The 15,374-nt window shown below is 39.2% G+C and overlaps 2 protein-coding genes across 6 annotated transcripts; one reads left to right on the forward strand and one right to left on the reverse strand.

The window, feature by feature from the left end:
* The first annotated feature begins 303 nt into the window (after positions 1–303).
* mcmdc2 (minichromosome maintenance domain containing 2) lies at positions 304–9,074 on the forward strand. The gene is made up of 13 exons (XM_032552124.1): positions 304–621; positions 692–822; positions 910–969; positions 1,865–2,060; positions 2,567–2,689; positions 2,775–2,876; positions 3,708–3,836; positions 4,291–4,534; positions 4,621–5,062; positions 6,033–6,212; positions 6,298–6,437; positions 6,851–6,960; positions 8,693–9,074. The coding sequence occupies exons 1-13, from the start codon at positions 525–527 to the stop codon at positions 8,857–8,859; spliced, it is 2,121 nt and encodes a 706-aa protein (XP_032408015.1). The 5' UTR covers positions 304–524; the 3' UTR covers positions 8,860–9,074.
* On the reverse strand, positions 8,931–14,998 carry tcf24 (transcription factor 24). Of its 5 annotated transcripts, none has more exons than XM_032552121.1 (9): positions 14,507–14,998; positions 13,750–14,199; positions 12,137–13,592; positions 11,264–11,294; positions 10,998–11,050; positions 10,629–10,672; positions 10,372–10,424; positions 10,024–10,053; positions 8,931–9,839 (listed from the first exon to the last, which is right to left on the reverse strand). In XM_032552121.1, exons 2-3 carry the CDS (start codon positions 14,182–14,184, stop codon positions 13,491–13,493), a joined length of 537 nt encoding a protein of 178 aa, XP_032408012.1. In that variant the 5' UTR covers positions 14,185–14,199; positions 14,507–14,998; the 3' UTR covers positions 8,931–9,839; positions 10,024–10,053; positions 10,372–10,424; positions 10,629–10,672; positions 10,998–11,050; positions 11,264–11,294; positions 12,137–13,490. The 5 variants fall into 5 exon arrangements, with proteins under 5 accessions (XP_032408012.1, XP_032408013.1, XP_032408010.1 ...); XM_032552122.1 differs by having other exon boundaries at positions 9,979–10,053; XM_032552119.1 differs by having other exon boundaries at positions 8,931–10,053.
* Positions 14,999–15,374: the final 376 nt, after the last annotated feature.

Here is a 15,374-nt window from a genome sequence, read left to right on the forward strand (position 1 = left end):
TTTTAGAAGTATTTACAGCAGAGTTCAGAAAAATCTGATTTGGGATTCATCAGGGTGCCAACCAGGAGTCCCTCCTAATATCTACATGCTTCCACCAGCTCGGATTGCAACGAATGCTAAGATAAGTAGCTATGCAGGGGACACACAACTCTAGTGCCACCAAGAAACTATCAACCTATTCAAGCAATGAGTACAAGCTTCTCTAACAAGTCAGTTAAAATTGGTACAAAGATATAATTAACTATCCAGCAAGCCATAGTGGCCAAAATGTTGGTTTTATTTATTTTCCAATCATTTTTGTTTCTCTTTTTACATCCCTAAACTCAGTATGCTTTCTCATAATTATTATTGCTATTAGGTTAATTTCTGAAGAGACCTTTATGACCCCAAGCTTTCATATTTGTGACCCCAGGTGGGTTCCCGAGCCCAACTTTGAACTCAGTGGAAGCCGCGAATCGGAGGCTAACTTCGTCGTCGCGTTGAACAAAAATTTTATCTAGATTATCTTTTTATATTTTAAACAAATGGCTGACATTTTATCATTGAAAGAATCGGTTCTGGTTTATTTAGACAGAAGTGGTGGTCTTCAGAAACTTGCGGACGACTGCAGACCTCTAAACGGTAATAATTTAGCTGTAGGCTACATGAAGCTATTTACCTTCGCTAACTAACTTCTGCTCCCCGTCATCAGACCCCCAGCAGACCGAGGCAGTCTACAGGTTCAGGGTTCTTGTAAATCCTTCAGATTTAATAGAAATGGATCCTAGACTAGGGGACTGTGTTCTGCATGATCCCCTCAGAGCGACCGGTCTGTTTCAGTCAGTAAGTGAAAACTTCAAGATGACCTAGCTAAAATGAGATTAAACCCGTGCAGTAAGGCTAACTTTATACCTTTATTCCTTCATTCAGGTGTGTTTTTTGGCTATAAAAACACTTTCACTTACTGACAAAATACATACAGCGAGTCAGGTATGAAAACAATGTCATTATGTCTCATTGATAACCAAATTATAATCACCACTACAGCTTATTGGAAATGTATTATTACTATTTTGACTTGTTTACGTTTTGTTTGATTATAACCACAAATCGTATTGGATTTTCTTTTTTACGATAGGCCAAATGAGACACTGTTTTCACAAATCTGAAAATAAGACTGGATATTTAGTCACCCCCTAGTACTCTAATACCGGTAAATGAAATTAAATAATTCAATTAACCTTAGAAGTTTCTCTCTGTATCCAATTAATTTAATCTCAGTTCCAAGATAAATTTATTTGAAGGTCTCAGAGGTTTGTTTGAGAGCGTTTGTGAAGAAAAACTATAATGAAGTACAAGGGATGTTAGTTTATGAAACAATATCCTGCATCAATGTTCTTCTAAGTGAGGACCGCGGCCCCTGGGGGACCACAACGTGACCCTAAGGAGGCCTCAAAAAGTTTAGGGGAAGATGAGAAAAAAATGCTAAATTAAAAATTAAATGTAATACATTTTTTTAATAAGTAAAGTTTGTAATTTTTATGCAATATAATCTGTTTTTCAGTCATTATTATAAAATATAAGTTAAAATTACTTTTTGACATTTTAATTGACATGCTTATCTTTCTGATTGGTTAATTGTCAAATTTATCAAGCTGCTTTGAACTTGATAAAGTAATTGACCACTTTCTGTCTAGAAAAAGACAGAAGAAACTATTCAGCATTTAAGCTAAACAATGTAATAATTAATTAAATACACAGAAACTCTAGAATTTAAGGCAACTAAATATGTCAATGTAAAAGGGATATAAATATTTTAACAAAGTGCTGTGAATAAAGTAAAAGTGCTTAAGTCAGACTTTTATTTCTCTTATTTTCATTCGAGGTGAATGTTTCTCTGAATTTTACACATCTTCCTCCATTCCCTGAGTACACGTTGGACCTTAGTGGTTTTCACCAAGTATACGGTCCTATGAGGCCCGTCTCCATGGAGGGGGCAGTCATTGCCATAACGAGGGTCATGAAATACACCCAGGGGGCAAGATTCCTTTGTACTGATGATGACTGCCCTGGAGCTACAGGTAAACTTCAGAAAGAAATTATGAACACATGCATCTGTGGGTTTCCTTTGTCCTATTTAGCACTTTTAAAAGTTTTAGCCCACTCTTCAGTTTATTTATATTTGGATCCAAATTTGCCAGACTTCTTCTTCTTTATTTTTATTCAAGTTCCTATCATGTCATGTTTCCTCTGATGTTTTATGGTTTTCTAATGAACATAAAAAACACAAAATGCCAGAACTAAACCTAAATTCTGTTTACACGTAATACCCAATAAACCAGTTTAACGTCAGCATGAACAGATTAGATCAGGAGAAAGTTTTAATCAGTTGTCTTTGGCATCTAATAGAGTTCAGGACGTGTGAAAGAAATAATGTGATCGTATCATAGCAACTACTGACTCTCAAGCTTCTCTGAGCTGTACAAACTCGCCATAAATTTTGTGTTTTATGGTAAAGCTCACCTCTGAAAAAGGGTGTTAATATACTTTTAGTTTGGATACATTGTCTGTGTGCTTTCTTTTAAAGGATTCCACCACATCCGAGTTCACACACCTGGAGCCACTGAGTCAGCCACGGTGAGAAACGACTTCAGCTGCATGATCTGCAGCTCCCAGCTGAGGGAGGATGTGAAGTTTAGAGTGTTAGGAGGTGAGACACTTTCTTACCAGGTCAGACGATTTACAGAATATGTGTTGTGTGTACATGTTTAATCCAATCAGTTTTCTGGAAACAGACAAACAGCTGGTGGAGCTGATCCATGTTGGAGCGTTGGATGTTCTGAGAGGCCGACAGCAGAGCTCTTTCAGATACCAATCTGTCACTCTGTTTCTCAGAGGTAAGTCTTTGGTGACCTTGCTGTTGTCTGAACAATGCATACATCTCTTTACAGAAGTATTCACACCGCTAAATCTGTCCACATTTCATAGTGTTGTTGCCACAGAGAATGTTTTTTCTTTTATTTTGTGAGATAGACCAATAGCAAAAAAGCGCATAATGTCCTGGAGATAAATATGAAGACTGTGATTCTCATTTGTCAAAGCAATGCAAAGTTAGCATTATATCAAGTCGAGCAGATTTTAGCCAATCAAATTATGTTTCTTTGATCGCTTGTCAAAGAGTTTGCTGGTTAGCGCAGCTAGCTGTTAAGAGATACAGCTCTGACCCAGCCCATTGGACTAGTGTCAGATTATCAAGGGACCATAATTTGAATACCAAAAGCCTGCTCAGCCCCATCTCCATGTACAAGATATTAGCTAAAAAACTAGATGAAATCATTCTGCAGCACAATAGTAGAAAGAGTGAGTTCATGTAAATAGGTTTTTGTGCGGCTAACCGTCCCATGCTGTGATACTAAGTGTTTCTGCCCCTTCTAATAACATCGTCCTGCCAGAACCCAAGAGAGCTCAGCAGATCTCAGCAGTAGGATTAACATATTCTGTTGACCCAGTCATGTAGAGGAACCCAATACAGGCGGTTCCGATTACTAAACACATATGTTAATAAGTGCAAGAAACACTCATTAGCCAGTCATGCTGGTCGCTCACAGAGAAATCTTTGTCCTGAACTCCTCACTTTGCTTCTCTTGTTTCTCTGTTATTAGTGCGCATGTCTTTTTAATGAAAACCCTGTTGAGTGTTACTGCTTTGTTTTCCCTCTCCTCACACAGCTGAACTGTGCCACTCGATGACAATCGGTCGACTCTACAGGGTGGTAGGCATCCCTGTGCTTGTGCATCAGTGGCCGAGCATTACCTGGAGCATGGAGGCAAACAGTGTTCAGCCATGGGAGCCACATTGTAAGGCAGAAAGAATCTCAAAATTAACCCAGAGTTAAAGCTTAGACCTGTAGATAATAGAGACATAATAAGAGAAATCTTCACACATTTTGAGCAGGATTAACATAAACCTGTTTAACTTTTTGTCATGATTCAAACAGAGGTGGGCAGCAACTATGCTTAACACGAGTTTCTTCTGCCTTATTTTGTGTTTTATTCGCATTAGTTTATATTTTAGTCTTTGAATTTCAAAATTGGCATAAATTTTCTTTTCAGTCTATTTATGTTCATTTTTTTGAATGGAAGCTCTTTACTTATACTTGTGTAAAACTACAGGTATGCTATTCTGCCCACCTCTGTGTACAACCCCAACCTTCCACAGAATGTTAAGTTTTTCAAGCCGTTCTTTGTTCCTTACTGTTTGTATTTGAGATTACCTGTGGTTTTCTTCCTGCTGCTCTTCCATGTTTCACAGCTCTCCCTCCAGGCTGCCTTAAAGTGTCCCCCAGATTCCTGGAGCTGTCGGAGTGCGTGGCTTCTTCTCCCTGGAGGTTCCCCGCCATCGTCGCTCACTGCTTTGGGCTGGACCTGACTCCTCCTGGCTTGTACAACACACTTAAACTGTGTCTGCTGCTCAGCTTGGTGCAGACCAGAACCGATGCAAACGATCCCAGTTTGGATCTCCTGGTGGTCACAGCTGACACACTCGTATTAGACAGGTAAAACAATGTCGATGAGCAACTGTAATGTCATCAAATGTAAACAAAGCTTGACTCCAATGATTCTCCCCTCCTTTTTGTGATAGACTAATGGCATACAGTTTGAGTCTGGCGTGTCGCGGGGTCAGACATCAGGCCTCCGCTGAGATGTTTGCCTCTCTGTCCCGAGACGAACATGGAGCAGGAACCGCCAACATCCACGCTGGCTCTGCACTACTCGCCTCTGGGGGCATTTGCATGCTGGGAGATCTTGGCTTTTACAGAAAGGACAAACTGGACAACATACAGTCAGGTTTGCCCCCTCCTCCTGGTTTGGTAAGTTCAGCATCTTTTGATGAAGGTTTAGGAGTGCATGTCTTTATTTTGTCAGTTCTGGAGAGCCGCTCTGTGTCTGTGTTCATCCCTGGGAAGAAGTACGGAGAGGAAGCTGACCAGCAGCTTTCCTTTCCAGTCCAGTGCAACTTCTGGGCTCTCACAGACTCCTCTCAGCGGTCTGGGAGGGCGGACTCAGCTGTACTGGGAACTGCAGTGAGTGCTGTGACAACATAATGTCATGCAACAAGATGTCTGGACAACATAATTTCTTTAGAGTTTTACTGAATTCAGAGGTTATTTCTATGACATGATGGAATAAAAGGAAACTTGAGGAGCTTAGTTATTTTAAAGAGTGAAGACCTGAAAAATATGGAAACTGCATTTATCATTTTCTAGGTCTGGAGAAAAGCTTGAGCTTCATGACTTTATTTCTTATTCTGTTTAATGAAAGGCAAAACTCAATTTCTAAAACATCACTAGATTTTTCTCCGCTGGTTCTTACCTTATATTTAAACTAAATATTTCGCATTTGACACTGTAGTTTAACATTTTATTCATAAGCATTTTGTTGTACACTTAATTACTGGGAACTCATACATAAAATGGTCGCTTCACATCTGAATAACTATATTAGAGTTTTAATCCATGTATGTGATTCTTACCTTGGGTTTTGCATAAATTCTCACCAAAGATCTGTAAAAAATCTGTTTTTTTCTTACAAACAGAATAAAAATATTATGATCATCAACGTGCTTAAGATACTGATTAGTCTATGTTAATGTATAAATCTAAGTGATTAAAAATATATATTTTTAAATTGAGCTATTCTTATTTGGTACAGATGTACAAAAAAGCTATAATATCACTTTTATTAAACTCATAAATAAGAAGCTGACTTGTTTCATGATTTGTAGAACATGAAAATAATAGAAAATGACTATTGTAAGCTTTTACATATAATGCTTTTTATTATAAACTTTAAAAAAAATTAAAATTTGAGTCAGAGGAAATGTAATCTTAAAAAGTCTGAAAATTAAGATGTGGAGAAATAAACAAAGTGTGCAAATTTTAGCGTTAAGTTTAAGATATAATGTGTTCGCATATGGATAAATTGTTGGTGATAGTTACGTTTTGACAACAGCGCTGTTGAGATCTGATTCCGTTTTATTTTTATTGCGAGCAGGACATGGGTCCTGTGCAAGCCCAGCTAGCAGAAACGTTTGGCCTCGTCATTCAGTGTGGAGACAGGGTGGGAGAGCGGGGCGTAGTCGCCCAGGCTGTCCACACCCTCCAGCAGACTGTGCAACCTGGAAGTCACCCTCATCCATCTTGCTGGGATTTTTCCACTGAAGACTACCAGGAGGTTTCCAAACGAGTTCTGTTGCGATGCTCTTTTCATTGATTTATTGTTTATTTCATTTTCATTTTCTAAGCGTTTGGTTTTCCAGCTGGTGGCTCATTCTCGTGGTTTGGAAGTGGAGCTCAGCCCCGACGCAAAGAAACTGATCCATGGTTACTACATGGCGAGCCGTCGAGCTCGCACTCAGAGTCAGGGAGTCAAGATTTCTTTGGCCTCCATCAAACTGCTGTAAGCACTCTCCTGCAAAATACCAGATGGTGGCATTGTTTTACTCTTGATGTCACATTTTTCCCAAGTAACAATGTTTTCCAGTGTAATTTTGCCACCATCCACTAGATGGCATCCAAGTTCAAACCTTTGCTCCTCCATTTTTCACTGGATTATGACAACTGTTTACAAATCTCTTCCACTGTGGTGACACTTTTATGTGGAGCTAAAACTTATGAAAACAAATCTGTTTTCAGTAAGTAGAAGGAGAAGCAAGCCACACTCTTAATCTGAACATATTTGTTGCTCACACCCTCTATCAACTTTGATTCATTCATTTAAACCCTAAGCTATACACTTTTAATTTTAAAACGTCACCAAGCATAAATGCTGTCATTTAGCAGCTTTCATTCTTTCCTGTTGTTTGGTCACAGGATCTCTTTGGCCGAGGCTCACTGCAAGCTATGCCTCAGGACTAAAGTACTGGAGGAAGACGCAGTGATCGCCGTGCTGCTGTGTGAAAACTCAGTCACTCTCAAGCATGGTAGTAGTTTTTTTATTAGCTCCTCTAAAGTTCGCACATTTGCAGTTTCATATTTACATCATCATGTAGGTGTGACTTATACCAGTTGATGGATTAGAGTCAATGCACACACACTGTTTATTTCTGGTAATTTATATGATCATGGCTTACAGCTAAAAATGAATAAATTATGACAAAAACACTGATAAAAGTGTTACATAAACAGATACGTTGGGATACTGTGCAGCATTTAGTTGGGGTTGCTTTAATAGCATCCCTCAGATCTTCAGCATCTTACTTTCGACTGACAAATTGATTTACTGTCAGGCTTAGTTTGCTGGCCAATCAAGCTCATTGATAATTTAAATATTAAAAGCATAACCTGCTTTAAAAATTGCTCGGCTAAGTAATCACAGAAACAACACTGAAAACTTCTGACTTGATCTTAAGGAGGATTCTGTGACTCTCCACTGTTCCTCCATAAACAGAAACCTTGATTTTTCATCTGAAAATAAATAAATAAATAAAAGGAAGTTTAACAACATAGCCACTCCCAGTTCAGGAGTGGCATAAGGTATTTGACAGTTGTACCCAAAACCCTGGATACATCTGTGTGTGGTGGCTCATGAAAATCAGTCACCTTGGTAAGGCTCTTAAGGCTTCGGTTTTCCCTGTAGCTTGTGCACCTTTTACCTTTTACTTAATCTATGACAATCTGCCATGTAGCAAACAAATGTCTCCTGTGGGCTTCTGAGAGCTGAGTCAGAGGGCTCAGGGACAGGAAGAAATGGAAACACAATGACCTCTGGAATGCTGAACCAATTCCATCATTTTGTTTATTCATCAACATCTTTAATCCTTTAGAAAGACACGTTTTTTAAATTGTTTAGAATTTGGTTTTGAAATAGAAAGAGGCAAATTACTGAGCCTTGAAAACATCCAGAGTCTTCTGGCGAGACAACCTTGAGGTTGGGTCCAGTAAAAGTGCAGAGATTCTCAGTGAAGTGAGCCGAGTACCTGTCAGATTAACTGAGAAGTGACAGGATGTCTGATCAGGATGTTTTCAGATATCAGAACCCGTTTGGCCTTACTCTGGTGAACTCGTTTTTTTTTCTTAATCATCCTCAAAGTTAGGCTGGGTATTTAGAAATCACCATTATGAACAAAAATCAAATTTACATTTTCAGAGACGACTAGGTGCCATTAAATCTTTCATCAACTAAATAAAGCCTGAACCTTTATTCCCTGACCATGTCACCATGAATATAAAATATACGCTTATTTAACCCAATAGACACATAATGGGTCAGATCAATGTAAATACAATTTAAGGATGCCAAAAGTATTTACTGAAACGAATTTGAATTTTTTTCATTTACTACACTGCACAAAAAAAGGGAAAAACATAAAAGGTTAACCGGGTACTTGCATTACATCAGATTGGAGCGCAACATCTACACAGACATTAACAGGATTCATTTTATGGTACAGCTGACAGCAGTTCACAGTACGGTCCATTTCAGGGTTCTGAAATCCTAATGATATTCTTTCACACTCCTAATACACCCAGTGAATAGAGGTAGCATGGAATATATTAATTGTTTATATCCACCAACTTTCCTCTGGTAATTAACACCGTGATAAACGTTATTACGTCATCTGGTATACTTCATATATACATTTAAATATTGTGAGAGTATTTCACTGACTTATTGTACATTTAGTCTTTCTCCTGTACTGGTGTCTCCTCCAGGGGCCTCTGCCCTGGTTATCCCCCCTGATGCAGTTTTTCCTTGTGACTTGGGAGATGTGGACGGTCTACAAAGGAGAGACGCCGCTCTGGACGAGCTCCACCAGATCATCTTACGCTTTGTCTATACATTCGCACCAGGGGCCGATGCGTATATTACAGAGGAGTAACATCTCTCAAAACTATTCAGTAAGGTAGGAAGAAAAAGCAACACAATTCAAAGTCACACATTCTGCAGCAATTTAGATTTATAAAGTTTATTATTTATAACAGAAATGTGACTTGAAAGACTAAAAAAAAAAACATTTTAGAAATATACTTTATTGTCCTGTAGTAGCAAAGTGAAAAGCAAATAGAAGCATGCATTTTCACACAAAGTATAAAATAAGAAATAACATGAACAGATTTGAGTCAAGTATCAATTTAACAGCAGCCTTAAATTAAACTTACAGAATTGTAATACACTATATTGCCAAAACTATTGGCTCACCTGTCTTGACTCACATATGAGTTTAAGTGACATCCCATTCCTAATCCATAGGATTCAATGACGGTCCACATTTTGCAGCTAGAACAGCCTCACCTCTTCTGGGAAGGTTTATGAGTGCGTTTATAGGAATTTTTGACCATTACTCCAGAAGCACATTTGGACGAGAAGGTCTGGCACTCAGTCTCTGCTCTAATTCATCCCAAAGGTGTTCTATCGGGTTAAGGTGAGGACTCTGTGCAGGCCAGTCAAGTTCAGACTCTGCCATCCACTGATGGACTGATGCACAGTCATGTGCATCAGTGGAATTGTCGTGGAATTGTCCAAAATGTCTTGGTATGCTGAAGCATTCAGAGTTCCTTTCACTGGTACTAAGTTTGGAGGTCTGTAGTGATTGACTCTGCAGAAACTTGGTGACCTCGTCGCACTATGTGTATCGGCATCCGCTGACCCCGCTCCGTCAGTTTATGTGGCCTACCTCTTCGTGGCAGAGTTGTTGTCATTCTCAAACACTTCCATTTTCTTACAACACGCGAGGAAATTTCACGACTGGATTTGTTGCACCGGTGACATCCTATCACAGCTCCACGCTGGAATTCACTGAGCTCCTGACAGCGACCCATTCTTTCACAAATGTGCACTCACTCAACTGGTTCCAGACACCTGCCAAAATAATCAGAAAATGAGTTAAAAATGAAAGCAATCATTTAAGTAAAGGTAAGAACAGTACTAGTTCAGTTTGTCACGTTTTCAGCATTCCGTTTAGGTCTGATGGGTAAACGGAAAAAAAGGTGGAACTCACCATTACAACTCGAATGCCTGCTGAATAAATACAATATTGACTTACCAGCATTTAAAAAAAGCTGCAACCAATCACCTGCAACATTTAGAAAATATTTGAAAAAGTAAGCAACAAAAATATTTGTCTTCTTCCAAATCAAACACTGAAGGTAGACTACAGGTGAAACTGAGGCTGCAGCTGGAAATTCAGTCATCACCATCTCACCACTCTAAAGTCTGATGGGTAAACGGCGAAAAGGTAAATTCATCACTGTTCCAGCTGAGAATTAGACTACTTTTTAAACTTTTCCTACTTTACAAAGCAGACCTCAACATTTCTGACCTAAATACAATGCTTTAAAAGTTAGCCTGGTATATTTAATTAGTACTTGTGTAGTTACATAAGATTACTCACCTCAATCTGGAAACAGATAAATGGCTGCGTCTCTGATCACCAACATGACAAATCTAAATTATTGGGGGAAAATTAAACAGTAATTATCTTTCTTTGTAAATGAAAATGAACTCTCACCAGAAATGGCTTATTATGCTGGCATTTCAGTTTGTCACATTATCACCATTTTATTGTCTGACGGGTAAACGGCAAAAAGGTGGAACTCATCATTACAGCTTGAAATGTAAGCCTGCTGAATACATACAATGTTGACTTACCAGCATTTAGGGATGTTCCTTAAAAAAAAGCTGCAACCTATCACCTGCAGAATTTAGAGAAAATTTGAAAAATTAAGAAACAAAATGATTTGTCTTTTTCCAAATAAAACACTGAAGGAAGACTACAGGTGAAACTGAGGCTGGAAATTCAGTCGTCACCATCTCACCACTCTAAAGTCTGATGGGTAAACGGCGAAAAGGTGAATTCATCACTGTTCCAGCTGAGAATTAAACTACTTTTTAAACTTTTCCTACTTTACAAAGCAGACCTCAACATTTCTGACCTCACTATATAGCTTTAGAAGTTAGCCTGGTATATTTAATGAATATTTGTGTAATTATCAAAGGAAATTGCATAAGATTACTCACCTCAATCTGGATGGAGATAAATGGCTGCGTCTCTGATCACCAACATGACAAATCTAAATTATTGGGCGAAAATTAAACAGTAATCATCTTTCTGTATAAATGGAAATGCACCCTCATCAGAAATTGCTTTTTATTATGCTGGCGTTTCAGTTAGTCACATTATCACCATTTTATTGTCTGATGGGTAAACGGCAAAAGGTGAACTCATCACTACAGCAACAGTAGTCACTATTGTTTATAACAATAGGGAGCTGTTATAAACTCACCTTATGGCCACATGGTGAAGACTGACAGGATCTGGAAAAAAAAAAAAAACAGAATGGAGAAGGGTAGTGCACAAAGTTTTCCATTTTGCAAGAGTTGCCCTTGTCAGGCGCATCATGTGCTTGGATGAATGAAATCTACTGAATGAGGAGGCACTATAGTGAGGATAGATGACTGATCACCTGAAGGTCAGAGGGTACAGCCAGCCACAGCTTGGGAGCACAGCTAGCATGGCTAATCTGAGGACAGGTTCAACAGCAGGTCATAACCTTTAAAATGACCTTACCTCCTCTGTTATGACTTTCTGACCAGTGGATCTCTGCTCTAATTAAGATATGGACAACAGGGGACATGTTTCCTCCTTTCAGGTGTCGAAAAGGATGATTTATTGTTGTCCTTCAGGGAAAGCGCTAGTTCTCTTATCAGGGCGCATGGACACGCTGGGAGGGAGTGGTGGTTAACTTCTCAATGCTACAGGCATACTTTTCAACAAAAACATTCACACTTGACTTGATTTTAATGTGCAGGATTATCTGATCCAAAATAGCATTTTTGTTAGTCCACATTCACGTCTTACACAAACCACATGGACTTTGCAATCCACACTTCTAAAAAAAAAAAAAAAAAAAAAAGTGTAAATCGTACCGGATTACTGAAATAATCCAAGTTATCACCGTTTTGTTGAAACAAGACTTTTTACGTGCAGATGTGCGAACAATGAGGAAAGACGGTGCTGCGGTCCCTGAACCACGTGGACGACGTGCTATCTGTGCTAACTACACATTCAGAGGCTAACAGCCACATAATAAACGACACCAGTTACCACATTTGAAACAAATAAAGGCAGGCACACACATAAACGCACTTCTGCTTACCTAAACGGATCAGCATTAGTACAAATAAACGGCGGTCTGCTGGCAGGAACGCTTTGGTTAAATTCTCGGCGCCGAGTGGGACTTCTTCCGCTCTGTCTGGTCCTTCCTGCGCGTCAGAGCTGCGCACTGCATCGAGACGCGCAGCAGAAGGGACCGCCACGGACTGCAAACGCTGAGCATTTAAACCACCATAATAATACATCAAATGCAGTTGCAGTTCATATCTGGTCAAGCAAGTAAACCCCAAGTTGTGTATTGAAACGGTAAAACATGTATTTCTGTCATTTTAGCTTAACTTTGTACACATCTGAAAACATCATTGTGCAAAAAAACGGAATTAAACAATGAATCATGCATGCTTAAAAATATTTTGACATCATTATAGTTGATTCTCGTATCAAAAAGTGCCGCAAGAATAATAATAATAATAATTTAAAAAAATAAAATTCAGACATTTGTTGCAATTATCTCCAAAATTATGGTTTCCAACGTTTTAAAATTGCGACTTCAGAACAAATATATTAGACAGCTTATTCTGTTTGTTAATGTTTTAAACTCCAGCATAATTATTTATGCTCAATATCAAGTGATTATTTTATTAACAGTTTTTCTCTTCGTATCCTTGATATTTAAAGCGATTCAAATGTAGATGTACGGGATAAAATGGTTTTATTTTACATTTTCCTTTAATCTATTTCTGCTATTAATTACTGACGCGAAACATTTTTATACTTACCTAAGGATGGCAGAATATATTATCTGATATATCACCAAAGCGATACTAGACTAAATTAAATAATGTAATTGCCTATGCTGTAAAAAAGAGCATTTGTTTAAAAAAAAAGAGAGAAAGAAAGAAAGATTAATCGTACAAGTATGCTTTTCTTAAATTCTTCGAAGTCTTTTCTTCTTGCATTCTTTTGTAATTTATTCACAAAAACACACATTTACAACCATGCATGTAAAAAGAAGAAACACGAGATAAAAAGCCTCCATTGTCGGCCCTCTGACAGACCACTTCACATGACAGATGCTAAGTTATTCACACATGCATTTAGTGCAAATGTCTCAAGTCAAAGTGCACGCTCAAGCATGACGGGCTCCACGGAATTTCTGCAGAGATCAGACACGGGACATGCGTGGAGCTGCATGGCGCACACATAAACTAACAACAAGAAAATGCATGCGTATTTTGTTCGACAGTTATATACAGTAAAATTCACGCAATATATTAATTTACATCGTCTTCGAGCTGCAGTGGAAGGACAGTTTTTCTTTTTTTCTTTATTTTTATTTTGGAGCTCATGCAAATGTCATGTCGCTTTCGTGGCTACATGAAATTCATGTAGGCCTATTAAGAGGAGGAGGACGACGGGCCTTGATTCTCTGAGTCGGAAGGATTGTTCAGGAACTGTCCAGTTGCTCCGACGTACAATCTGGATCGCATTGGCCATTTCTGGAAAAGCAATTTTAATCTAATATAAGTTTAAGTTTTAACAACAAAAATAAAAATAAATAACTGATATAAAACTGCTCACCAATTTGACAAAAACATGAGAGTTATGTTCCAGTTTTTTTTTATGATGATGATGATGATGATTAATAACACTGACCTTTACAGGGTGCAGGTAGCCTTCACCTTTCAGTGAGTGTAACGCTTCTGTTTGTTTTGTGCTCTCTCCTTCATCTGCGCCTTCCTCCTGCAGTGTTCGAGTCAAATGGGCAATATAGGTGGTGGCTAGTATCAACACGTCGAGTTTGGACAGCTTGGTATCCGGCGGCACCGACGGTAAAGTCCTCTGGAGCTCCAAGAACGCGTTCCTCAGCGTCTGCACCCGGCTCCTCTCCCGCGCCGCGTTGGCCGCCGCCGGGCGTCCTCTGCCGCCGAGCGCGCCGGCCTGCAGCGCCCTGGGCCGGTGCAGCTCACCGCGACGACGGCCGTCCGGACTGGGGCTGGAGCCGGGACTGGAGACCGGGCTGTCATCCACATCCACCACCGAGCTGGAGCAATTACCACCGTCCATTTGAAGCGCCTCACTTCCAACCATATGGGTATTACAAATCTGTAGATTTAATAGTGGGCAAATAATAGTATTTATTGATGTAAGACACAACTTGGTGTATTTATTCTATCTATTTATTATTTCTCGCGACTGTTAAGTTGAGATTCTGCAATAAACTTCACTTAAAATGGAGTTTACATATTTCTCCGATTTTGTTTGTGCAAATATTAAAGCAAATTAAATGGACAAACCTGAGAAATGAAATAGATACAGACATTTTTACAGACATCCAAATATTCTCTGATTACTGTTTGATCCCCCTTCAGCGTGTTTTTTGACCATATACCTGTCTGTAGGTGGATTTTACCTCTGGTATTTATCCAAAGCGCTGTTTTGATAAACGTCATGAATACAGTCCGAAATGGCCTTTTGATTGCGCAGTCCTTCCTCAAGCTGTATCCTCAATATCCTCAAAATGCGCGCATCCAACTCCTCACCTGTGTGCGTAAAAGTTCCCGGAGCTCCTAATTTATTGGAAACACGCGGCACAGGTTCTCTCCAGCGTAATTAATCACTCTGCCCATAGCCTATAGCACTCCCTCACAGCGGAGAAGCCTGATCTTCGCGGAACTTTTTTCTGTCTGGGGGTCTTGTTTTCACCGCCAGAGGCAGGGTTCTCCTTTGCTTTTTAACTCGGACGGCCGTAACCCTCTGTAATTGGCTGCGAACTTGACGCTTGTGGTTTATTTCCTGCTGGGGGGAGCCTATCAAAAAAGTTACATCGGGAAGAAATTTAGACCGTCATTCCAACGACAAATACAAAAAAAAAAATAAAGAAAAGAAAAAGCTCCTCAGATTTAAATGCAAGTAAATCGCTGTTTGCAACTGTTCAGGAAAACAAACAGACAAGTGTAAGATGATATAAAATAAAGCTGCTTTTTTTGACGAACTGCCAGGCTGCCTGGAGTTGCAAGCTCATTGGAACGACTAATAAATAAAGTCCGGCGCTGCAATCAACAGGCGGGCCTTTAGGAAATTCTTGCGAGACTCATAAATTAATCACTCTGATTTCCAGGGCTCCAAACGGAGATGTCGGCGAATTAATGAAAGGAATTATTCATATTATGTATATTCTCAGACTGGCCTCAATAAACATTGTTTTTATAAGGATGGGGTAACGGCGCTGCTCCGGGCCACTAATTATGACTTGGACTTTTAAAAGGTTAAGTAAGCTT

This window comes from Xiphophorus hellerii, chromosome 21, assembly GCF_003331165.1.
Source record: "Xiphophorus hellerii strain 12219 chromosome 21, Xiphophorus_hellerii-4.1, whole genome shotgun sequence".
Taxonomy (NCBI): Eukaryota; Metazoa; Chordata; class Actinopteri; order Cyprinodontiformes; family Poeciliidae; genus Xiphophorus; species Xiphophorus hellerii.

Excerpts from the sequence above, each read along its gene's own strand:
- mcmdc2 (XM_032552124.1), top strand. The coding sequence starts at position 525 with ATGGCTGACATTTTATCATTGAAAGAATCGGTTCTGGTTTATTTAGAC. Across the intron at positions 2,690-2,774 it reads GAAGTTTAGAGTGTTAGGAG|ACAAACAGCTGGTGGAGCTG; the intron begins GTGAGACACTTT and ends TTCTGGAAACAG. Across the intron at positions 6,438-6,850 it reads TTGGCCTCCATCAAACTGCT|GATCTCTTTGGCCGAGGCTC; the intron begins GTAAGCACTCTC and ends GTTTGGTCACAG.
- tcf24 (XM_032552123.1), bottom strand. The coding sequence starts at position 14,184 with ATGGTTGGAAGTGAGGCGCTTCAAATGGACGGTGGTAATTGCTCCAGC. Across the intron at positions 13,593-13,749 it reads GCTACCTGCACCCTGTAAAG|AAATGGCCAATGCGATCCAG; the intron begins GTCAGTGTTATT and ends TTGCTTTTCCAG.